Source organism: Notolepis coatsorum (genome assembly GCF_963971535.1).
Source record: "Notolepis coatsorum genome assembly, chromosome: 5".
Lineage (NCBI taxonomy): Eukaryota > Metazoa > Chordata > Actinopteri > Aulopiformes > Paralepididae > Notolepis > Notolepis coatsorum.
This window is the reverse complement of record NC_140169.1, coordinates 152,105,212-152,126,419: the sequence shown is the minus strand read 5'-3', so window position 1 is coordinate 152,126,419 and position 21,208 is coordinate 152,105,212. Positions and strand designations below refer to the sequence as shown.

At 46.9% G+C, this 21,208-nt stretch overlaps 1 protein-coding gene across 1 annotated transcript in view; it reads left to right on the top strand.

Moving 5' to 3' along the window:
• chn1 (chimerin 1) overlaps positions 1 to 21,208 on the top strand; it is a gene marked incomplete at both ends in the record, with an annotated part of 54,240 nt that overhangs the window by 10,096 nt on the left and 22,936 nt on the right. The window contains one exon of the mRNA XM_084314337.1: positions 13,422 to 13,595. Coding sequence (XP_084170463.1) covers positions 13,422 to 13,595 — 174 coding nt within the window. The remainder of the gene's footprint in view (positions 1 to 13,421; positions 13,596 to 21,208) is intronic.

Here is a 21,208-nt window from a genome sequence, read left to right as displayed (position 1 = left end):
GTTCATCATAAAATAGAACATAAAATATTACGGCATAAACATGTCAGGTGACTGTCACTCACTGTCCCTCAGTTTGTGGCAGGCATCTCTTGCCTCCCCCCTCTCTCTCTCTCTGTCTCTCTCTCTCCCCTTCCAATCTCAATTTGCCTTTATCTCCTTCTCTCTCTCTCCCCTTCCAACCTCTCTCTTGCCTCTCTCTCTCTATCTCTCTCTCTCTCTCTCTCTCTCTCTCTCTCTCTCTCTCTCTCTCTCTCTCTCTCTCTCTCTCTCTCTCTCTCTCTCTCGCTCTCTCTCTCTCTCTCTTTCTCTCTACCTCTCTCCTTCCAACCTATCTCTTGCCTCCCCCCTCTCTCTCTCTCTCCTTCCCTCTCCCCTTCCAACCTCCCCCTCTCTCATCTCTCTCTCTCTCTCTCTCTCTCTCTCTCTCTCTCTCTCTCTCTCTCTCTCTCTCTCTCTCTCTCTCTCTCTCTCTCTCTCTCTCTCGTCTCTCTCTGTAATTCCTTCAGACTCAACCATGACTACCAGAAACTAGGACAGCTAAAGTCTCATGTGATGTTTTGAATTTGCACCCCCCCCCCCCAAAAGAAACACAACCCCATTCTCCCGCCCCCCCTTTTTCTTATTGTACGTGTGAACTGCTTTTGGGACGAGCGCCAGAGAGCCAGCCAGCCTCTTCCAGTGCTTGTTGTGCCACATTTCCTCATCAGAGCACCCACCCCCACACACCCTCCTCCTCCACCCCCCCCCAGCCTCATCCCATCATGCCGTGAAGGAAAACAAAGCTGGCATGTCTGTTTAATGAGGGAGAAGGGGCTCGGAGCGCTGGGGGAAAGAGCTCAGTTTCCACATGCATTAAAATTCAGAAGCCCTCCACCAGAGAGCTGGGTCATACAGCATACAGTACATACAGTACAACCCCGCCGCTCACAGAGAGGACAAACCGTCCGCAGACTTCTAGATAGAGATGGGCATCATCGGCGTAGAAGAGGTTGCGTGCATAATTGGTCCTCGCTCCATAATGGACCACACTCAGAAGAACAGCTGAAAACCGGCTAATCTTTCGGCCCGTCGACTAAAAACACATCTCCTCAAACAATATCTGAAAAAAATGTACCTTCTTATTGTCTTTTACTATTATTTACCTTCCTACTATGCTACTATACCTATACTACTACCTATCATGCCAATATGTCTATAACTAACCGTACTGTCATGCACTTGTCCTAATAAACTAACCTACACTGTAGCACTCAACACTTTGATGAACATTGTTGCTCAGCTGATAGAGTTGTGCCCTTCCTGATGGCTTGTCGTACAGAACTTGTAAGTCGCTTTGGATAAAAGCGTCAGCTAAATGACTAAATGTAAATGTAAATGTAAATAATACTATCTACGATGTACTATGCTATCATCCCTATACTGCTACCTATCATACCAATATGTCTACACTACTATGCACACATAAGTGTGACACTTTTTGATGAACAACAACACTGACCCTTAGCTGCCAGAGATGATACCCTTCCAGTGGCTTTGGATGAAAAGCGTCAGCTAAATAACTAAATGACTAAATGTAATCACAGTTAGTTGATTAGCCACCAAGCAGCACCCTCAGCCCACGCTTCTACTCGTCAGTCCGTCAGAATTCCCCTTATGGGATGAATAAAGGAATATCTCATCGTATCTTAATATTTGAGCCAAAACAGAAGAGAGAGAGGTCAGTGGAGACAGAGTCCTTGATGGCAACACAGACGGAGCTGAGGGTGCAGTTAAGTAGCTTCTTCTGTCTCCCCATGGGGGGTGTAGTGTACCTCTGTCTCCCCCCCACCCCACCTGGGCCCCGGGGGGCCGTCAGCGTGCTCACCAGACGCGCACACACACCACAGACCGGTGTGTCTGGCGCGATGACAGGAGAGGCCCCTCCATTACGCCTCCTGTCGCCCATCCTTAAGAGAGTCATCTCTTATAAGGTAATTACATTTCTGCACCAATGCATATAAATACGGGCAGGGGGAAGGTCTCCCGTGGGTCCTGTATTAATCACAAAATATGTGGAGTCATATCCGCCAGCGCCACGGCCCGGGTGTAGTCTTCTCCTATTCAGATCCTAGGAGAGAGAGAGAGCAAACTGGGGGCGAGAAAACATTTGATTCTGTGTGTCTGTGGTGGGAAAAAGAAAAATCCCCATTGAGCAGAGAGAGAGAGAGAGCTGAGAGCTTGAAGAGCTGCTCCATTTTCGGCTTCCAGAACGAGTGTAGCCTGCAGCGCCCGATTCGCTGCCCCTGTTGTATATCCGTTGTGTGCGAGCCCAGATTTGGGAGGAGAATGGATCAGGCCCTGCGTCTGGCACTCCTCCAGACAACCCACATTGTCGTCGTGTTCCTTCCTCCCTCCTCGGCGTGACTCTTAATTCCCTCTAAAGAGCCTCTGTTAGCGAGCGGGGGCCGGAGCCGCCTCTCTGCGGGGCAGCGGGAGCTCCCAATACAAGGCGGACCCTGTGCCAGGAAGTGGTTACTTCCTGGTCTATAGGGAGGTGTAGTGGTTACTTCCTGGTCTATAGGGAGGTGTAGTGGTTACTTCCTGGTCTATAGGGAGGTGTAGTGGTTACTTCCTGGTCCATAGGGAGGTGTAGTGGTTACTTCCTGGTCTATAGGGAGGTGTAGTGGTTACTTCCTGGTCTATAGGGAGGTGTAGTGGTTACTTCCTGGTCCATAGGGAGGTGTAGTGGTTACTTCCTGGTCTATAGGGAGGTGTAGTGGTTACTTCCTGGTCCATAGGGAGGTGTAGTGGTTACCCTCTGCACAAAAAAGGCAGTAAATTAGACCCAGGCAACTACCGCCCTGTTTCTATCCTTACCTCCATCTCGAAAGTCATGGAAAAAATTGTATACGAACAGGTCGAAAAATACCTAGCGGAAAAAAATCTAATCTACGAATTCCAATCTGGCTTCAGAACATCCCACTCCACTGACACATGCCTTCTCTATTTAAACGACCACATCAAACAAGAGGTGGACGCGGGCAAATACTGCGGCATGGTCATGCTGGACCTACAAAAGGCCTTCGACACTGTCAATCACACCATTCTGATTGACAAGCTAAAAGCAATTGGTTTTGATAGTCTCAGTGAGCTGGATGCAATCCTACCTGGAGGGGAGAGAGCAGATGGTGGAGGTAAATGGTACCCTATCCCCCCCCCTCACAGTAAGCTGTGGTGTTCTACAAGGAAGCATACTAGGTCCGCTACTGTTCCTAATTTATGCAAATTACATGTCTTCAGCTTGTGACTGCAACTTGTTCCTGTTTGCGGACGACTCAGCCCTGCTGGTCTCTGACAAGAACAAGTTACAGGTTGAAAAAACCCTCAGCTCAGAACTAGGCAAAATCTGCATATGGCTCGCTGATAACAAACTATCATTACACATGGGCAAAACAGAGTCCATTCTCTTCGGTTCAAATAACAAACTCAGCAAGACCGACGGCTTCTCAGTTACAGTGGGTGACAATATTGTCAAAAGGAAAGAAGATATTACCTACCTGGGTTCCATCCTAGAGGCAAATCTTTCCTGTGACAAAATGGCATCCAATGTAATAAAAAAAGTCAACCAACAAACTCGATTCTTGTACCGGATCTCCTCACTGGTAAACAAGAATACCCTGAAGACTCTGGCAGGAGCACTCATTCAAGGGTACTACGACTATGCTTGCACCTCATGGTACCAAAGCACCTCAAAGGCGCTAAAAACAAAATTACAAACATCTCAAAACAAACTGGTCAGACTACTGCTTGACCTTACTCCTAGAACCCACCTCACCCCTGCCCACTTTGACAAACTAGGATGGCTTAGAGTAGACGACAGAGTACAGCAACTTGCAATGGGCCTGGTCTACAAGATACACTACACGACCAAGGTACCCATGTACATGTCAAAATACTTCCCAAAGGTCAGTGAATACCATGATCACAACACCAGAGGGAGCTCCACAAATCATGTTAAACCCAGATTTGGCTCAAACAAGGGACTAAACACGTTTCGCAATTATGCCACATCAATGTGGAACGCCCTACCCAAAGCTGTAAAGGAATGTGAATCACTACCCACTTTCAAAAACACTCTCAAAAAACACCTACGGGAGACTGCAATTCGAAACTGGCCCCTGTAAATGTCCTAACACAACCCCCTCCAATGTACAAGTATGGTCTTGTCAATATTCCAATGTACAGTTTTGTTTGTATAGTTGTACAGTGTCCCCCACCCACCCCTCCTACCCAACCCCCCCCCCCCCCCACTCCTACCCAACCCCCCCCCCCCGCCCACCTCCAATGTACAGTAACGCGGGAGGTGTAGTGGTTACTTCCTGGACTATAGGGAGGTGTAGTGGTTACTTCCTGGTCTATAGGGAGGTGTAGTGGTTACTTCCTGGTCTATAGGGAGGTGTGCGTCTATACTTTCCGTAGCCGCATTTCTGCAGGACGCTCTCTGATTGGCCACTGACTGACGCTCTCTGATTGGCCACTGACATGTTTGCCCAATCGCGTGAGGAGCTGTGTCTTTGCCCATTTCCGCGTCGAACAGCCTGCAAACTACCTGGCGTTCTATCGCCATGCTCTAAGACAAACTCTAACCTTAACCAACTTCGAAAGAGTGCCTAAGCTTAACCGGCGAAAGAACTTGCCGTCACGCTCTAAGACAAACTCTAACCTTAACCTACTTCGAAAGAGTGCCTAAGCCTAACCAGTGTAGAAACTGACGTCGGCCAATCAGAGAGCGTCCTGCAGAAATGCGGCTACGGAAAGTATAGACGCAGGAGGTGTAGTGGTTACTTCCTGGTCTATAGGGAGGTGTAGTGGTTACTTCCTGGTCTATAGGGAGGTGTAGTTGTTACGTCATTGCTGTTTCCGGCCGGTCCACCTCGCTTGAAATTGCAACGTATTTTTCCCCATTTCCCATTTCTAAAATCGTCTCGTTTAAAACAAATAAAGCATGAACATTGGCATGGTGTACCTTTCTGTTGCGTATTCATCCACAATCTATAGCTCAGCGTGAAAATATTCGCAATTAATCGTAAAATAATTTAAGTCGAATTTGATTTCAACCAAAAATGCTTAAACAATAATGTTAGTGATAAGAAGGGAACTCATTTTGTGCAAAAATGGAAAGCCTTTCAATGTTCATGAGGTAGAATTGTTACAATAACTGATAATTAGGGATGTTCGATATTGGCTTTTTTACCGATATCCGATATACCGATGTTGTCCAACTCTTAATTAATTAATTAATTAATTAATCAACCGATACCGATATATGCAGGGCCCCCCCCCCCCCCAAAACGGAATAATTTCAGGTAATTAACATTACATATCTCTTGTTGTGGAATTAACACAACATTATGCATACTTTTGACAATAAATAAAATAAGAATTTGTTCTTACTTGCTTGCCTGGGTAAATAAATGTAAAAAAAAATATATATATATATATATATATATTTTTTTTTATATTTCCGATATTACATTTGAATGCCAATATCGGCTGATAATACCGGTAGGCCGATAATATCGGACATCCCTACCGATAATCCATTTAGCCAATGATAAATCCCTATACGGGGTGGACCTCGCTGATGGTCCAAAGTGACGTCAGACTACACCTCCCTATATACCCAACCAATGCTCTGTTTGAAGACCCAGTGAGGTGTGTGGGGGAGATACCCTTATTAATACCCAACCAATGCTCTGTTTGAAGACCCAGTGAGGTGTGTGGGGGAGATACCCTTATTAATACCCTGAATAATGCTCTGTTTGAAGACCCAGTGAGGTGTGTGGGGGAGATACCCTTATTAATACCCTGAATAATGCTCTGTTTGAAGACGCAGTGAGGTGTGTGCATCCCGCCGTCCCATGTGGCCAATGTATATAGTCATGTGGGGGAAATGAAATGCGTTTAAAAAGCGAATCACAGTCTGGGGTGGGAAAGCCACACATGGGAATTAGAATAGCCACGCGGGGGGAGAGGTCTATGTCACGCCCCAAACATTAGATTAGATTAAAATGTATTGTCATCATAGCAGCAGCACAAGTACAGTACAACCAAAAGAGGTTCAGTGTCCAACCAGAGTGCAAATGTAACAGTAAAGTGCAATAGTAGTAATATACAATGTGCAGATGATTAAACTGGGTATACAACATACACAGTACTACTGAGTAATAGTGATAATCAGATGTATGTACAGAGTTTTAATATGTACAGTGATACAGGTATAAAGACACTATGGTAGTAAGTCATACTGGCCAGCAGTGTAACTAGTAAGAGTATAGGTAAGGGATATGTACAGATATAGATATAGTATTTACAGATATGTACAGATATAGATATAGTAGGCCTATATGTAAAAAGGATTATATGCAGGTATGTACAGACAGATGTGGATAGAAATATACACGGTAAGAATAAATAAATATATATATATATATATATATATATATATATATATATATATATATATATATATATATATATATATATATATATATACGGTATATACAGCATTATTGTACATGCTATCATACAGGGTTATATGGGTTATAAGTAGGTATATAGAAGAATTAGCAGGTATATTCAGACAGATATAGATGTATATGTATATATGCGGTAAATATAAATATATTAATTATATACGCTATAGACAGCACTATTGTACATGCTATCATACAGAGTTATATGGGTATATAGACTATAGTATGAGGTCGGTAGTTATGATTATTGTGGACAAATTAAATATAGGAGTAAAGGAATTTACCTAAGAATTACTGAATGTATTATGATGACTATATAATATGCAAATATCCATGATTTATTTCCATTCGTTTCTCTCCTCTCTGGTTTCCTTTGTTGTGTAAAAATCTGAAAACACACACCGGGCTGAATCCCCCGAGCGAACATCCCGTTCCAGCTGACATTAGCATTCTTATTGTGTGCATTTTATTTGTGATAAATGAGCCTCGTCTCCTCGAGGTGATTGTCCCGCGCTCCGTTCCGCCGGTCAAGGTGACTCCAATAACACGCCTCCCACCCTGGCGGCTGACCAGAGACTATAGCGTTGTGTCATCAGCCGGTCAAGTCACACTCTGACAGCAAAATATTGATCAGGCTTTCGACCAGAAAACCACACGTTAAAGCGGCCCGACAAAAGGACAATTAGCTAAATGGGAGTTGAATCTTTATAGGCGCGGATGATTTGTGTTTGTCCCAAAACTATAGGGAGGTGTAGTGGTTATTATGTTATTGCTGTTTCCGGCCGGTCCACCATCTTGAAAACGCAATGTATTTCTGTTACGACCCTGGCTCAAAGGCACGCAACCTATGTGCAAACCAACCCCAAAACCCCGTGCTCTAACTCAAAATGCTACTATATTAAGGAACTATTAGTGTAAACCAAAGGACAAGGACTGGAAGAACGTGACAGCTCTTCCTCTAAGCACAGACACTGAATGTGTGTTACCAGGGCTGGTTTTAAAGCTCCCAGCAGGTAACCAATCAGCACTAATTAGCTAATTGGCAGCCCTCAACCTGCATGCACAGTGACACAGGAGTGATCAGGCTCCTGGTACATAACACCTCCCACACCAAACTGGTTGCCCCAGAGGCAACCACCACACAACAACCCATAAACAAAAACAACAAAAACAACTGTGACCCATTAATTGTCAGGGCCACTACCACAACAGCGATAGCGGGTCGGCCCCTGTCGAACACGACCACCAACCGTGTTGTATGCTCCCTTTCAACAGGCCCCTCCACCGATACCGACCTGTCAAAAATAGACTGCAAACCAAAATCAATCTGAGAACGAATCTCACTGCGCTCAACAGAACAGAACACAGCAAAACAAAAACCATAGATCACTGATACCACCACCGCGCCCATATCCATCCCACCTGGCACTGGCAGTTCAGGATACTGCAAACCGTGAACATCCAGAGTAGGATGTACCGCCTCAGGTACAGCCCCCCCCTCCCTGGAACATGGCAGTACGACAGTCACAAAAAACGTCTGGAACACCATCTAAAATGGCGTCACCCAAAATAACATTGTCCTGATCAAAATCAAAATGGCTGCCACTCAACAGACCAGGTCGCGAAGGCGGCTCCTGCTCCACAGGACACAGGTAACTAGGTTGACCATCACACCTAGTGCATGGCAGAGAATCAGTGTGGACATGTGGATCAATGTCAGAATCATCAACTGACATACTGGGACCATCCCTGCCCACAAGTGAAACATTAGGGACAATAGAGCTACTGCGGGAAGGCTGGCAGCCTAAGGCAGGCTTAGTAGCCTCTCCAACTAGAACAGTGTCACATGAAACAACAGCACCTCTCATAGCATCCTTCCCACACTCATCCTCCAATTCGTTCGTGGCCTCAGCCACCGTACAGGCTGGGAAGACCTTGAGACACTGCGCTGCCATATCATCTCCTGCCACATGCTTCTCCGGCACGCATGTCAACTCTGGTTTCACCACCGGGCCTAACACAAAGCCACAATCAAGAGAATCATTATGCAGAGGTACATCCACAGTGTGCTTTCCAAAATTCTCACCAGGTACACATTTTAATTCAACAAAGAATGTGTCACTAAGTGTAATGTCCCAAGTCGAAGTATCAACAACATCACTTTTGTCCTTTGACATTTCCCGTGCCACAGCACACACAGGGAACACTTCTGGATGTTTCTGTGCCAGCTCATTAGGGACCTCAGAAACCACAGGAATGGGAGTTACAACCGGAGTAGCCAACACTTTGTCACCAGTCAAATCATTCCCTAGAATGAAGGACACCCCCTTTATGGGAATGTGAGAACATACCCCCACAACAACATTGCCTGATACTAAGGGAGAATTGAGCGTGACCTCATGCAAAGGTGCATCCACAAATCCACCCCCAAAGCCCCGAACAACGACACCGGAATGCAAAGAAGAGTTTTCTGAAAACGGCAAAACCCCCTCCAGAATGAGGGACTGAAAAGCACCGGTATCTCTCCAAATTGTTATAGCCTGTTTGGACTCTAGTGCATTAGTCAGGGAAACAAATCCATCCATCATAAACCTTGAGGAACCCTCAAGCTCTTTGTCCACATGTTTGATACTTCCCCCATCACCATCTAACGTTGGCATAGGCGTTCTGCATATGGTTTCTACCAGAGCCACGGTTCTGAAATTTTTCTGCTCAAGCACCGGGCACCCAGCAACGATATGACCAGGTTCTTTACAGTAGAAACAGATAATCCCTTCTGGGAATGCACCAGCAGAACCACCCCGCCTAGGAGGTGAAGTTAACTGACCAGCAGACACAGGTTTTGGGAAACGGCCCCCCTGAACAGGACGCCTATCCCCGGACTCAACACGGTAGTCCTCCAAAAACACGGACTTGTGTGTCAACACAAACTCATCAGCGAAGACAGCGGCGTCGCCTATCTTCGATACCTTACGCTCATTTAGATGTGTGGAAACGATATCAGGAACACATCTTTTAAATTCCTCTAGGAGAATCAACTGCCTAAGCTGCTCTCTTGACTCTGCCTTCCGAGAAGTGCACCACCTGTCAAACAGGTTCTCCTTCTCCCTTCCAAATTCAACATAAGACGGGGACCAACTCATAAGCCCTCAATATGGAAGCTTTAACAAGCTCATAATCAGCGCTTTGTTCAAGGGACAGAGCAGTATAGGCTTCTTGTGCCCTACCAACTAAAACACATTGCAGCAGCAGTGTCCAGGCGGTATCAGGCCACTTCAATGTGGTTGCCACCCGTTCAAAAAGGGGAAAATATCTTTCCACGTCTTTCTCAAAAAATGGAGGCACCATCCTAATATTCCTGCCTACATCAAAACCGGAACGTGACTCTGGATGCAGAGCACCCGCCTGCAAGGCAGCATGCTTATATTCAAGCTCCTTCTGCGCACGCTCGTGCTCCAGCAACATTTGTTTCTCCTTAAACTCACGCTCCTCTCTCCTCTCTCTTTCCTTAAGCTCACGCTCCTCTCTCCTCTCCTCACGCTCTCGCTCTAGCTGCCTTTCCTTAAACTCCAACTCCCTAATCCTCCACTCACCCTCTGCACCAGGTAATAGCGGAGACGCGTGAGACAAAGGAGGCTCCTCCACCCTCTCCTCAAGCACCTGCTCTCTAATGAGTAACACCCTTAAAGCACTCAAGGCAGTCGGCTTCAAACGCTTCTCACCTGCAGTAAGCTCTACCCTGTAGTGTACAGCAAGTTCTAGAAGTTGTTCTTTGGAAAACTTCTCCAACATGTCATGAGACGGGCGATCAACAAAGTCCTTGATGGAAGCCATCGTCACTGTACCAGCCACCACAAGCTACACACTTTACTTTACAGTCACGAAGAACCACTAAAGAACCACTGAAAAACCACTAAAGAACCACTGAAGAACCACGAAGAACCACTGAAGAACCATGAAGAACCACTTAAGAACCACTGGAGAACCACTGAAGAATGCTAATGCCAATAATAACAACCATAAAGGGACGCGGTGGAAATGTGTGCTCTACTGAGCGCACCTTTCTAATAAAAAAAAAATAAAAAAAATAAAAAACAACCACCCTGAAATAAATAGATGTGTCATACACGCAGGGTGTTAAGTGCTAACAGGTATGCTTACCAAACACTCAAACCAAACAAAACAAATACAACAAACAAATTCAAACAGGTGGCCCTTCTAACCTGATATGACTACTTATGCTTCTACATCTAAACTGCAGTCACAACCGGCCCACCACATGTCTACTCTAAGAAACACTAAATCAAGCCCTACCACACTACCTGTGTTTTCTGGCCCCCCTAACCTACCTACCCTTAAACTAATGCCCTGTAGACCTAACCATCTTCAACCACACCTGCTACCAGTCAAAGATTATACTTGACCATCCACCCGTCCAGTACATGATACGGTACCAGACAAGTAGATGGTGCCAATCCCTTCCCTGACTGCCCCAGGAGTATGTGGTGCACAGGAAGCTAACCAACAACCAGAAAATAATGTCCCTATCTACATGTGGTGCCCACTAAACTATATATTTTAACAGCATAAGTAGTCACATCAAATTACAAACAAATAAGGCATACTCACCTGTTTGACGAAAACGGCTCAAGCCCCCACGTTACATAATATGTAACGAACACCACCCAAACCATAACACCATGACACCCTGTGTAACACAAAAAAAAAACACCAAACAAATTTCTAGGGGTAAAATATCCCGGACGAGCCCCCAACTGTTATGACCCTGGCTCAAAGGCACGCAACCTATGTGCAAACCAACCCCAAAACCCTGTGCTCTAACTCAAAATGCTACTATATTAAGGAACTATTAGTGTAAACCAAAGGACAAGGACTGGAAGAACGTGACAGCTCTTCCTCTAAGCACAGACACTGCATGTGTGTTACCAGGGCTGGTTTTAAAGCTCCCAGCAGGTAACCAATCAGCACTAATTAGCTAATTGGCAGCCCTCAACCTGCATGCACAGTGACACAGGAGTGATCAGGCTCCTGGTACATAACAATTTCCCCCATTGCCCATTTCTAAATTGTCTCGTTTAAAACAAATTAAGCGTGAACATTTGCACGGTGTACCTTTCTGTGCGTATTCATCCACAATCTATAGCTAAACACATGAAAATATTCGCAATTAATCGTAATTTCTTTTTTATTTCAACCAAAAATGCTTAAACAATAATGTTAGTGATAGAAGGGAAATCATTTTTTTTGTGTGCAAAAATGGAAAGCTTTCCAACGTTCATGAGGCAGAATTATTACAATAGCCGATAATCCATTTTCCCACTGATAAATCCCTATAGAGGCTACGGGTGGACCTCGCGGGCAGTCCAAAGTGACGTCAGACTACACTTCCCTATTCATCTTCCACTAATTCCATTATGACCTTTAGTGATTTCTAAATCCTTTAGCTTTGACCGATTTTGCCGTATGTTATTAGAATACCATACTAACTTCCTGTTATATGTATAGGTGGTCATGCCGCGTCAGACCCGTGAGCTAGCTTGCGTACATGTGTCGCGCAGCACGGCACTAACTGACACCAGGGTTGTTTTTCAACAGGGCCATCATGCCAAAAGAACGTTTGTACTCTGGGTGTGCACTGTGTGTACTCATGTTGTGTACTCATGGTGTGTACTCATGGTGTGTACTCATGTTGTGTACTCGTGTGTGTACTCATGGTACTCATGGTGTATACTCATGGTGTGTGTACTCATAATACTGTAAGCTGCTTTGGACAAAAGCATCTATCAAAGCTGTATATCTCGTTAATGCTATTTTATGGTACAGACAGGGGAGGAAACTAACTTTTTGGCTTACCAGCCAACTGGCGAGTATCTGATTTTCTTTACCAGCCAAACAGATTTTTTACCAGACAAAAAAAAATCGCTAATTGTGATAATTACTTCTTTGTATGTCAAGCCGCGTCAATGTTGTGTATGCATCTGGGTAGGCACACTGTGCCTTTAAGACAGCACGGTGGTCTTACGACAGTGCTGTGAAGTACCGTCAAGTGTTGTGGTAACATCAGTTGGGTTGGTGTGCTGTTGTGCACAGTGCACTGGTTGAGCTAGCCCCTTTCGTGACTGCGATGTGCAAGCCAGGGGCTTTTGAGCATGAAATAAAATGTCTAACCTTACGTCGTAGTCCGGTGCTTTTTTGGAAACATTATAGTCATAACAGTTACACCTAGCTGGCTGCTTTGAGCACACGGGGCTAACGTTAGCTAGCAAGCAGCTATAGCTAAAACGCTAACTAGAAGCTAACCACTGTATACAGTTCCAGTAGACTAACATTACACCTCTGTGATTTAAATGTGTCCTTAGTAACTTATACTCGAGGGTTGTACTAGGGTTGGATGCAGTTCCCCGTTGGTCAGTCTGTCTGTTTTCCATCTTCTGCTGTGTTTAACGTTATCTGTTTGCGAGTGCTCCTGATGGCTAGCCTAGTACCGCGGGACTTTTATTATTATATGTCCGCGGGTTGGCCAGTACTGCGCAAACGTTTATTAAACATTATATGTCCGCGGGTGGTCTTGTGCAGTGCTCTCGTGGCACTGTCAACTAAAGCGAACACTCAGAAGACGCGCACCGTTTGCCAGTGCAGTGATTGCAGAATGTTTTATCTTTTTGTATACTCGCCAGCAGGGGAGGAAACTAACTTTTTGGCTTACCAGCCAACTGGCGGGTATCTGATTTTTTTTACCAGCCAAACGTAAAAAATACTAGCATTTGGCCAGTAAAGTGGCCTAATTTCCTCCCCTGGGTACAGATGCATTAGTGTTATAGGCTCTGGATTTACTTACTTACTCACTCACTCCTCTCTGAACCACCTCTCTCTCTCTCTCCACAGATTGTGGTCTGAACGTCCATAAACAGTGTTCCAACATGGTGGCCAACGACTGCAAGCCAGACCTGAAACACGTCCGTAAAGTCTACAGCTGCGACCTCACAACCCTGGTGCAAGCTCACAACGCAGCCAGGCCCATGGTGGTGGACATGTGCATACGAGAGATTGAGTCTCGAGGTGAGCACTGCAGCTGGACGCTGGGGGAGACGTGAGACGTGTGGACCGAGTCACTTTCACTTTCACTTTCAATTAAATCAATTCAAAGGGGATGTAGGAATAAAGAGTAGGTAGAAATGGCGGCCGGGTAGCACAGCAGACTAAGCGTCTGTCTACTACCACCGCAGAGACACTGGTATCGAATCCGGCTGTCAGCGGTGCCTCTGGCTTGGGCCGGCCGTCATACTGGCACAATTGGCGGTGTCAGCGGGAGGGAAGCCGGTGGGGTGGTAATCTGGTCGTTGTAAACAGCGACTCCTACTTGTCGGTCAGAAGCGCCTGCACAGCGAGGGAGGGAAATGGTGATGGTAGTGTGACCTCCCACGCGTTACACTTCACCAATGAGAGTCCGCGCTGTCAGGTGAAAAGAGGCTGCTGGCTGTCTCCTATGTATCGGAGGAAGCATGTGATAGACTTCAGGGCTCCCTAGACCGACCAGTGGGGGGCACATGCACGCAATGACCAGGAAGGGGAGGGGGGAATTGGCATAACGACTAAATTGGGATGGGAGGAAAATACAGAAAAATAGGAGGAGAAAAAGTGGATACAAAAAAAGAGTAGGTAGAAATAAATAGGATGTAGGAATAAAGAGGATGTAGGAATAGAGAGGATGTAGAAATAAATAGTATGTAGGTATATCTGGCATCCAACCAGAGTGCAAATGTAACAGTAAAGTGCAACAGCAATATACAATGTACAGGTGATTAAACTGGGTATAATACATATAAATGAGTACTAATGAGTAACAGTGCTAATCAGATGTATATGTACAGAGTTGTATTGTGTAAATAGAGACAGTATGACTACTACTGACCAGCAGCGTAACTAGTAAGAGTAGGATATGTACAGATATAGATATAGTAAGGGACTATATGCGGTGAGAATAAATATATATATATGGTATATACAGCATTATAGTACATGCTATCATACAGAGCAAAGGGTTATGTGCAGGTGTACAAGCAAGTATTTGAGGGATTATATGCAGGTATATTCAGACAAATAATGGGTATATATATGTAATAATATAAATATATAAATGTAAATATGCTGTCTATACAGCACTGTTGTACATGCTATCATACAGCTTTAGATAGTTAGCAATGCTGCATGCTCACAAATCTTTATTGTAACTGTCCTGGGGCGCAGGAATAACACGTCGATTCTTAAAAACGGTGACATTGCCCTTTAACAAAGGCATTCGTGTAAAAGCCAAACAAAGATTGAACTATAAAGACTGCAGAGCCCCAGAGTAATTGCCTTGGCACCATAACCTCTCAGTTCGCTATAAAAGCTATATTTAGGGATTTTATAGTAAATAAACACAGCGTTTAATAAAGGGAGCACGGCGCCTCCAGTAGCTACTTCAGACGAACAACGGTGTTAAATCACACACCATTCAATTTAATCATGCTCATTTTCCAAAAGAACAAACCCCTAATTACTAATAATAACAGTTGTTTATGAAACCCCGGCGTAGGATCATCTATAATAAACCTGCTTTGGTGGAGATGGTAGAAGTTTTGTGAGGTTCTCCTCTCCCTGGACCTTTAATTCCTGTTCCCTGTACTTTAATTCCCTGTCTCCTCACTTCACTAGCCCCCGCCCTCGCGTTCGTTTGCTCTTCAGCAGCCACACCCTTGGACTACCTGTCATTATGTGTTTGATTGGTCTGGTGCCGAACACACACTTCTAGTTTCAAGTATCAATTACCTTCACGCACCTGACGTGTATTCTAATTAGTTCCCCTTTGGGCTTTAAGTACCTCGCTCTTCCCCTCTGGCCTTGTCGGGTCGTTCCGTATCATATCTCTATTACCAAGACTCCTTCGGGAGGTTCTCTGTCTAAGGGCTCCTACGGGAGTTTCGGTTTCTGTCTGTTATGCTGTTTTCATCTCCGGCGTGAGATGCGCTCAAGCCTTCGCCTCCTGTCGCCGTTTGCCTGGAAGGAGACACTGGACTGCGCTCTCTAAACTTCCACAGGAGGTATTCCAGTGTTCCACTTCAGACCTCCGCGCAGCAGACGTCCAGACGCGCATCCAGACCTCCGCGCAGCAGACGCCCAGATGCGCATCCAGACCTCCGCGCAGCAGACGCGCTCTTCACTCCAGACGCGCATCCAGACGCGCATCCAGACCTCCGCGCAGCAGACGCGCTCTTCACTCCAGACGCGCATCCAGACGCGCATCCAGACCTCTGCGCAGCAGATGCGCTCTTCACTCCAGACGCGCATCCAGACGCGCATCCAGACCTCCGCGCAGCAGACGCGCTCTTCACTCCAGATGCGCATCCAGACGCGCATCCAGACCTGCAGACGCGCTCTTCACTCCAGACGCGCATCCAGACGCGCATCCAGACCTCCGCGCAGCAGACGCGCTCTTCACTCCAGACGCGCATCCTGACGCGCATCCAGACCTCCGAGCCAGACGCGCTCTCCGTACCGGCGCGTACTCCAAACAGCCGCGCACCACTCAGTATTCCGCTTGGACAACCCGTTCCCCGTAGCGACGCGCTCGCCCTGTTTGATCCTGCTCTCTTTACGCACAGCACCTGGGTGAGTTTTGCAAGACTGTCTTTTGACCCTATCATTTTTCGTGTGTGTTAAACACTGAAGAGATCCTGCTTTTGTTCAGACTGTCACTCACCCTGTGCCTGCTTTTTGGATTGTTCATTTGGGATAATATTTGCTTGAACTTTGCTCACTGTGTGATTTCACACCGAAGATATTTTCACCTGGATTATTATTGGGACATCGCTTACTGTGTGTATTCACACCGAAGATATTATCACTTGGATTATAATTGGGACTTCGCTCACTGTGTGTATTTGCACCGAAGATTCTATCACGTGGATTGTTGTTGGGACATTACTCGCAGTGTGTATTTACACCGAAGATTCAGTCACTTGGATTACTCTGTTTTGGGACAAGTCACTTCTCCTGTCACCTGCTCTGTTCCCAACTGTACTCTGAGCTAACCCGCTCTCTCTCTCCCTCTCTGTCCCGTTTCCACCTCGGAGAGCTGCCGAGAGTATTCTGCAGAGCGGCTCTGACGTCACTGTCAGATTCCTCAGACGAACCTTCCCGGGAGAAGCTGCAGAGCAGCAACATTCTTCTAATGCTTGTATCCCAGTCTTCTTGTCCTCCTAGTCTTCCCTGTCCCCAGCCCGCCTCCGTGGGCCTCTGTTCCTGTTTTCCCCTCTCTAGTCCTCCTAGTCCTCCCTGTCCAGTCCTCTAGTCCTCCTAGTCCTCCCTGTCCAGTCCTTCTAGTCCTCCTAGTCCTCCCTGTCCCCAGCCCGCCTCCGCGGGCCTCTGTCCCTGTTTCCCCTCTCTAGTCCTCCTAGTTTCAAGTTCAAGTTTCTTTAATAGTTGTCATACAGAAGTACAGAATACTTTTATACAAAATGCTTCTTACTGTTGCGCTCCAGAGACTGTGCAAGACAAGATAAGTATGAAATAAAATAACATAGTAAAATTAGAAGTAAAAAAAATGAGGTCACAGTGTTCAGTTTAGACATATGTACAATGTTCGATGCAGAATAGACGTAGTTACCATACAATATACAATACTGTGCAGTGTACTAATATACAATACTATATAGTGCAAGGCAGAAATGGAGAAATGGGACGAGGTGCAATTTAGGTACAATTCACAGTAGGTGTACGAGTTGTAGTGCAAATCCTTTATCAATAAATATAAAGTGTAAGTGTGTTTGTGTGATCTAAAGTGTGGAGAGTGGGTGCTGCAGTGTGTTGTTTGTTTGAGTGAGTGTGTGCGTGTGGGTGTGTGTGCTGTGTGCATTTGATGGTTGTTGCATAGTGATTATTGTTCGTTTAGCAGCCTGATGGCCTGGGGATAGAAGCTTCTTCTGAGTCTTTCTGTGCTCGCCTTAAGACTCCGGTATCGCTTGCCTGACCGCAGCAGTTCAAAGAGGCAGTTGTTCGGGTGGCTCGAGTCCTTAATAATTCTCTTAGCGTTCCCCTTGCACCGCTTGTTGTAAATGTTCTGGAGGGTGGGAAGCCCCCCTCCAATTGTGCGTTCGGCTGAACGTGTCACTCTTTGTAGTCTGCTACTGTTACGAAGGATCAGATTAAACCGAATATATATATTTATTTATGGATATATATTGAATAGTATTTGTATATCGTTTGATATCCCTTGTATATTCCTTGTACATATACATGGAATATCCCTTTAGCCTACTATAGCCCATAATAGTTCATTCTCTTATTGGACAAGGACCTGGCGCCAGGGGACAAGCCCCTTGGAGCCAAGTTCAATGGTACCGACGAGACATGTCTCTACTAGCCCCGGCTCTGCGCAGGAATACGGCTACCGAAAGGAGAGTGGCACTATTTGTTCACCGTGCATATAAATATGGCGCAAGTAAATGTAGAAGAGCCTTAGTCCTTTACCCTTCTACCCAACTAAGTAACAGAACGTGAAGCCTCACCCACGATACCGCGTGCGGTGTAGTATGGCCTGTTTGGCCTTAGAATAGCATCGAGACCTCGTGCGAATTAATAGCTGAATTGTCAGAGTTTGGCACTGTACCGTCGAGTGCAACGTATTTCTATTAAGTAATAATAGTCTATCGTGTATGGTGCATCGTGCGGTTAGAGTTGATTTGCCTACGAGTACTCATTTGCCTTACAAGTGCATTCAAATCATAAATGTAATAGTAACTATTATATGTACCTTTGCTATATATTAAATATTTGATTATTACCTTTGTGTGGACCCGATTTCATTGTGGGAAAGTGTTCATCATATTTAGATATCGTGTACTGTATGGCCAGTAGTTAAAGTACATAAAGCGGTAGTGGTTTAATGATACCATACTTATCAATACAGTCAGGGAATTGTACCCCTCAGTTACAATTGGTCCTTCGAGCCGGAGGGTAATTAGTGTAATATTAATATAGTGGTATTAATATTGAAATGGCCTATGATGAACACTCCACGAAACGGTCCTCCTAAAGTAGAACGCCCGCAGCGTAGACGACAGCCACCTCAGTACTTAGAGGATTACGCTGCCAGTATACTACCTAGCCTTCTACAAACGGTAAACGCGGTAAAAGTAGAAAGTAAAATTATGTCCGACCCTATCAACCAGGATACCCCGACCACAGAGGCCCTAGTGGGTTCTAATGTAACTGACCAAGCTCACGGTGGGGACCAGGAGGGAACTGACACGACTTTACCCCCCGCCAAGACCGAAGAAGTAGTCCCCCAAGAGCTCCGGGAGGAAGACAACCCTCCAGAGATGGAACTCTGCATGGAACAAGATGAGGAGAGCGCCGAGGAGATAGAACTCCAGGACTCCCCGCAGGGGAACGCATCCCCAACGGGTACTGCCAGGAGCGGCTCACCTCAACCAGCGTCTTCCCCCAGCGAGGCGGAGAGGATGCTGGCACAGGCGTTCCTCGCCAGCCTAGCAGCCGCTACGGAGCGCGATCGACTCCAAGCACAGACGCTTAGCGAGCGCGAACATTCTACCATTGAAAGAGAACGCCTCCAAGCGCAGCAATGGAGCGAAGAAGAGCGCATACGTCTGGAGCTGAGACGCCTTCAGACGGAAGAGAATATGGTAAGAGACCACGGCGAAGCCCAGCGCGCCGCCGCCGAAGCCCAGCGCGCCGCTGCCGGTGCCCAAAGAGAAGCAGAGCGCGACATCGCTCTCATCCAGCGCGAAACCGAGCGCGACAGACTACAAGCCGAGCGCGACAGACTACAAGCGCAGCTAGTGGAGCAGCTGATCGCCAGGGCAACACCCCCTCCCTCCACAAGGGGTTCCAGGGCCTCGTCAAGACACGGGTCAAGGGCACCCTCCCCTAACCGATTAAGCGACCCTGAGCCCGACCACCAGAGAGAGCCTACACCCCCCTCCGAACTCCTTCCCCGACCGGTCCAAGTGAGACCCAGCTACAAGGAAGGAACGGCGGACACCGCGGACAGGCTAAATAGACGACTACAGGATCTAGAAGACCTGGCAGAGGAAGAAGAGGGAGAAGAGGAGAGTCAAGCCCGACAGCAGCACATTACTCCACAGGACCTGGAGGTCCAGTACAGCCCAGGCTATACCCCCGCGGCTCTGCGCTACAGACCCCCGACTCTATTCACGGGTGAGCATGACGCACGACCAGTCCCGAGGAATAGTACCTGGACCAGCGGGCCATGGTACCCTGCCGGTACCAGCCCACCGAGAGGCGTAAGAGGAGACTCGCCCAGGAGGCCTCTCTTCCAACGCTCACCGATGTGCCAGCCATCCACGGCGTCATACATTGGCACACCGACGTTTCCAGACTTCACCCATGAGAACCGAGCACAGTACACGGAGCTACGGATGTGCTTAGAGACAATGATGGTGGATGTAGCTGATGAACGCCACAAATATGCTATCCTATTGAAGCACCTGAAAGTGCCCAGAGCGCACAACATAGCGCTGGCCTATGCCACCTCTACTACCCCATACACAGCGGCTCTAGCAGCACTAGACCAAAGATATGGACGTATATGGGATTACGTAATACAAGAGATAAGGCATATTGACCGCCTACCCCCAGCAACAGACAATCGCTCACTAGACGACCTGTCTATCAAAGTACAATCCCTGGTAGGGATGCTGGGGGCGCAACGAGAAAAGGGTATGCACGAACTATACGCAAACTCGAACGTCGAGAGGATTTTAGAGAAGCTGCCGCCCGCCCGACAGGAGCGCTTCAGGCGGCAAAGAGACCACCGTGATCCTAACGGTCCCGAGCCATCCCTCCTAGACCTAGCCGACTTCCTGGCGAGAGAAGTCAGCAGCCTACGGCTGGATACGTTCGTGCGGAGCACACCAAGCTCCAGAGAGGGACCTAGGAGAGCAAACGATGGCCGAAGATCGGTGACTGTCATGCACCAATCAGAATCAGTACCGAGCAGCAAGAACCACAGTACCCCCTCGATGAAAGAGAAGTGGAAGATGGTGTGCCCGTACTGCGAGAAGGAACACTGGTTGTCACAATGTGACCTGTTCAAGAAGATGACCGCTGAAGAAGTGAGTCACTGGATAAAGTCCAACAGGCGCTGTTACCGATGTGCGCGCAGTCACATGGCAGCCGAGTGCCGCCTCAAGAAGAGGTGTAGTCGGTGTGACGGAGCCCACCTAGATGTCCTACACGACAGTAACAGAAGAAAGCCTGCACCATCCAGCAGCACAAAGGCAAGTGTTATGTACATTGACCCCGCTAGCAGCAGCGGCGCCCAGGTGCTCTTAAAGGTGGTCCGCATAACACTGAGTTACCAAGATAAGGTCATGGACACTTACGCCGTCCTTGATGACGGGTCAGAGAAGACCCTTCTCCTCGCGTCCGCTGCGGCCCAGCTGGGGCTGCGGGGGAGCGAGAACCAGATGACGATTCGGACAATAAGAAGAGATCTAAAGACGATAAAGGGCGAGAATGTCTCCTTCACTATCGCAGCAAGCGGGCAGCCCGAGAGACGGTATAGGATTACTAATGCTTTCACCAGCCAAGAAATAGGACTATCGCAGTACACCTACCACATCGCCAAGCTGATGGATAAATATGTG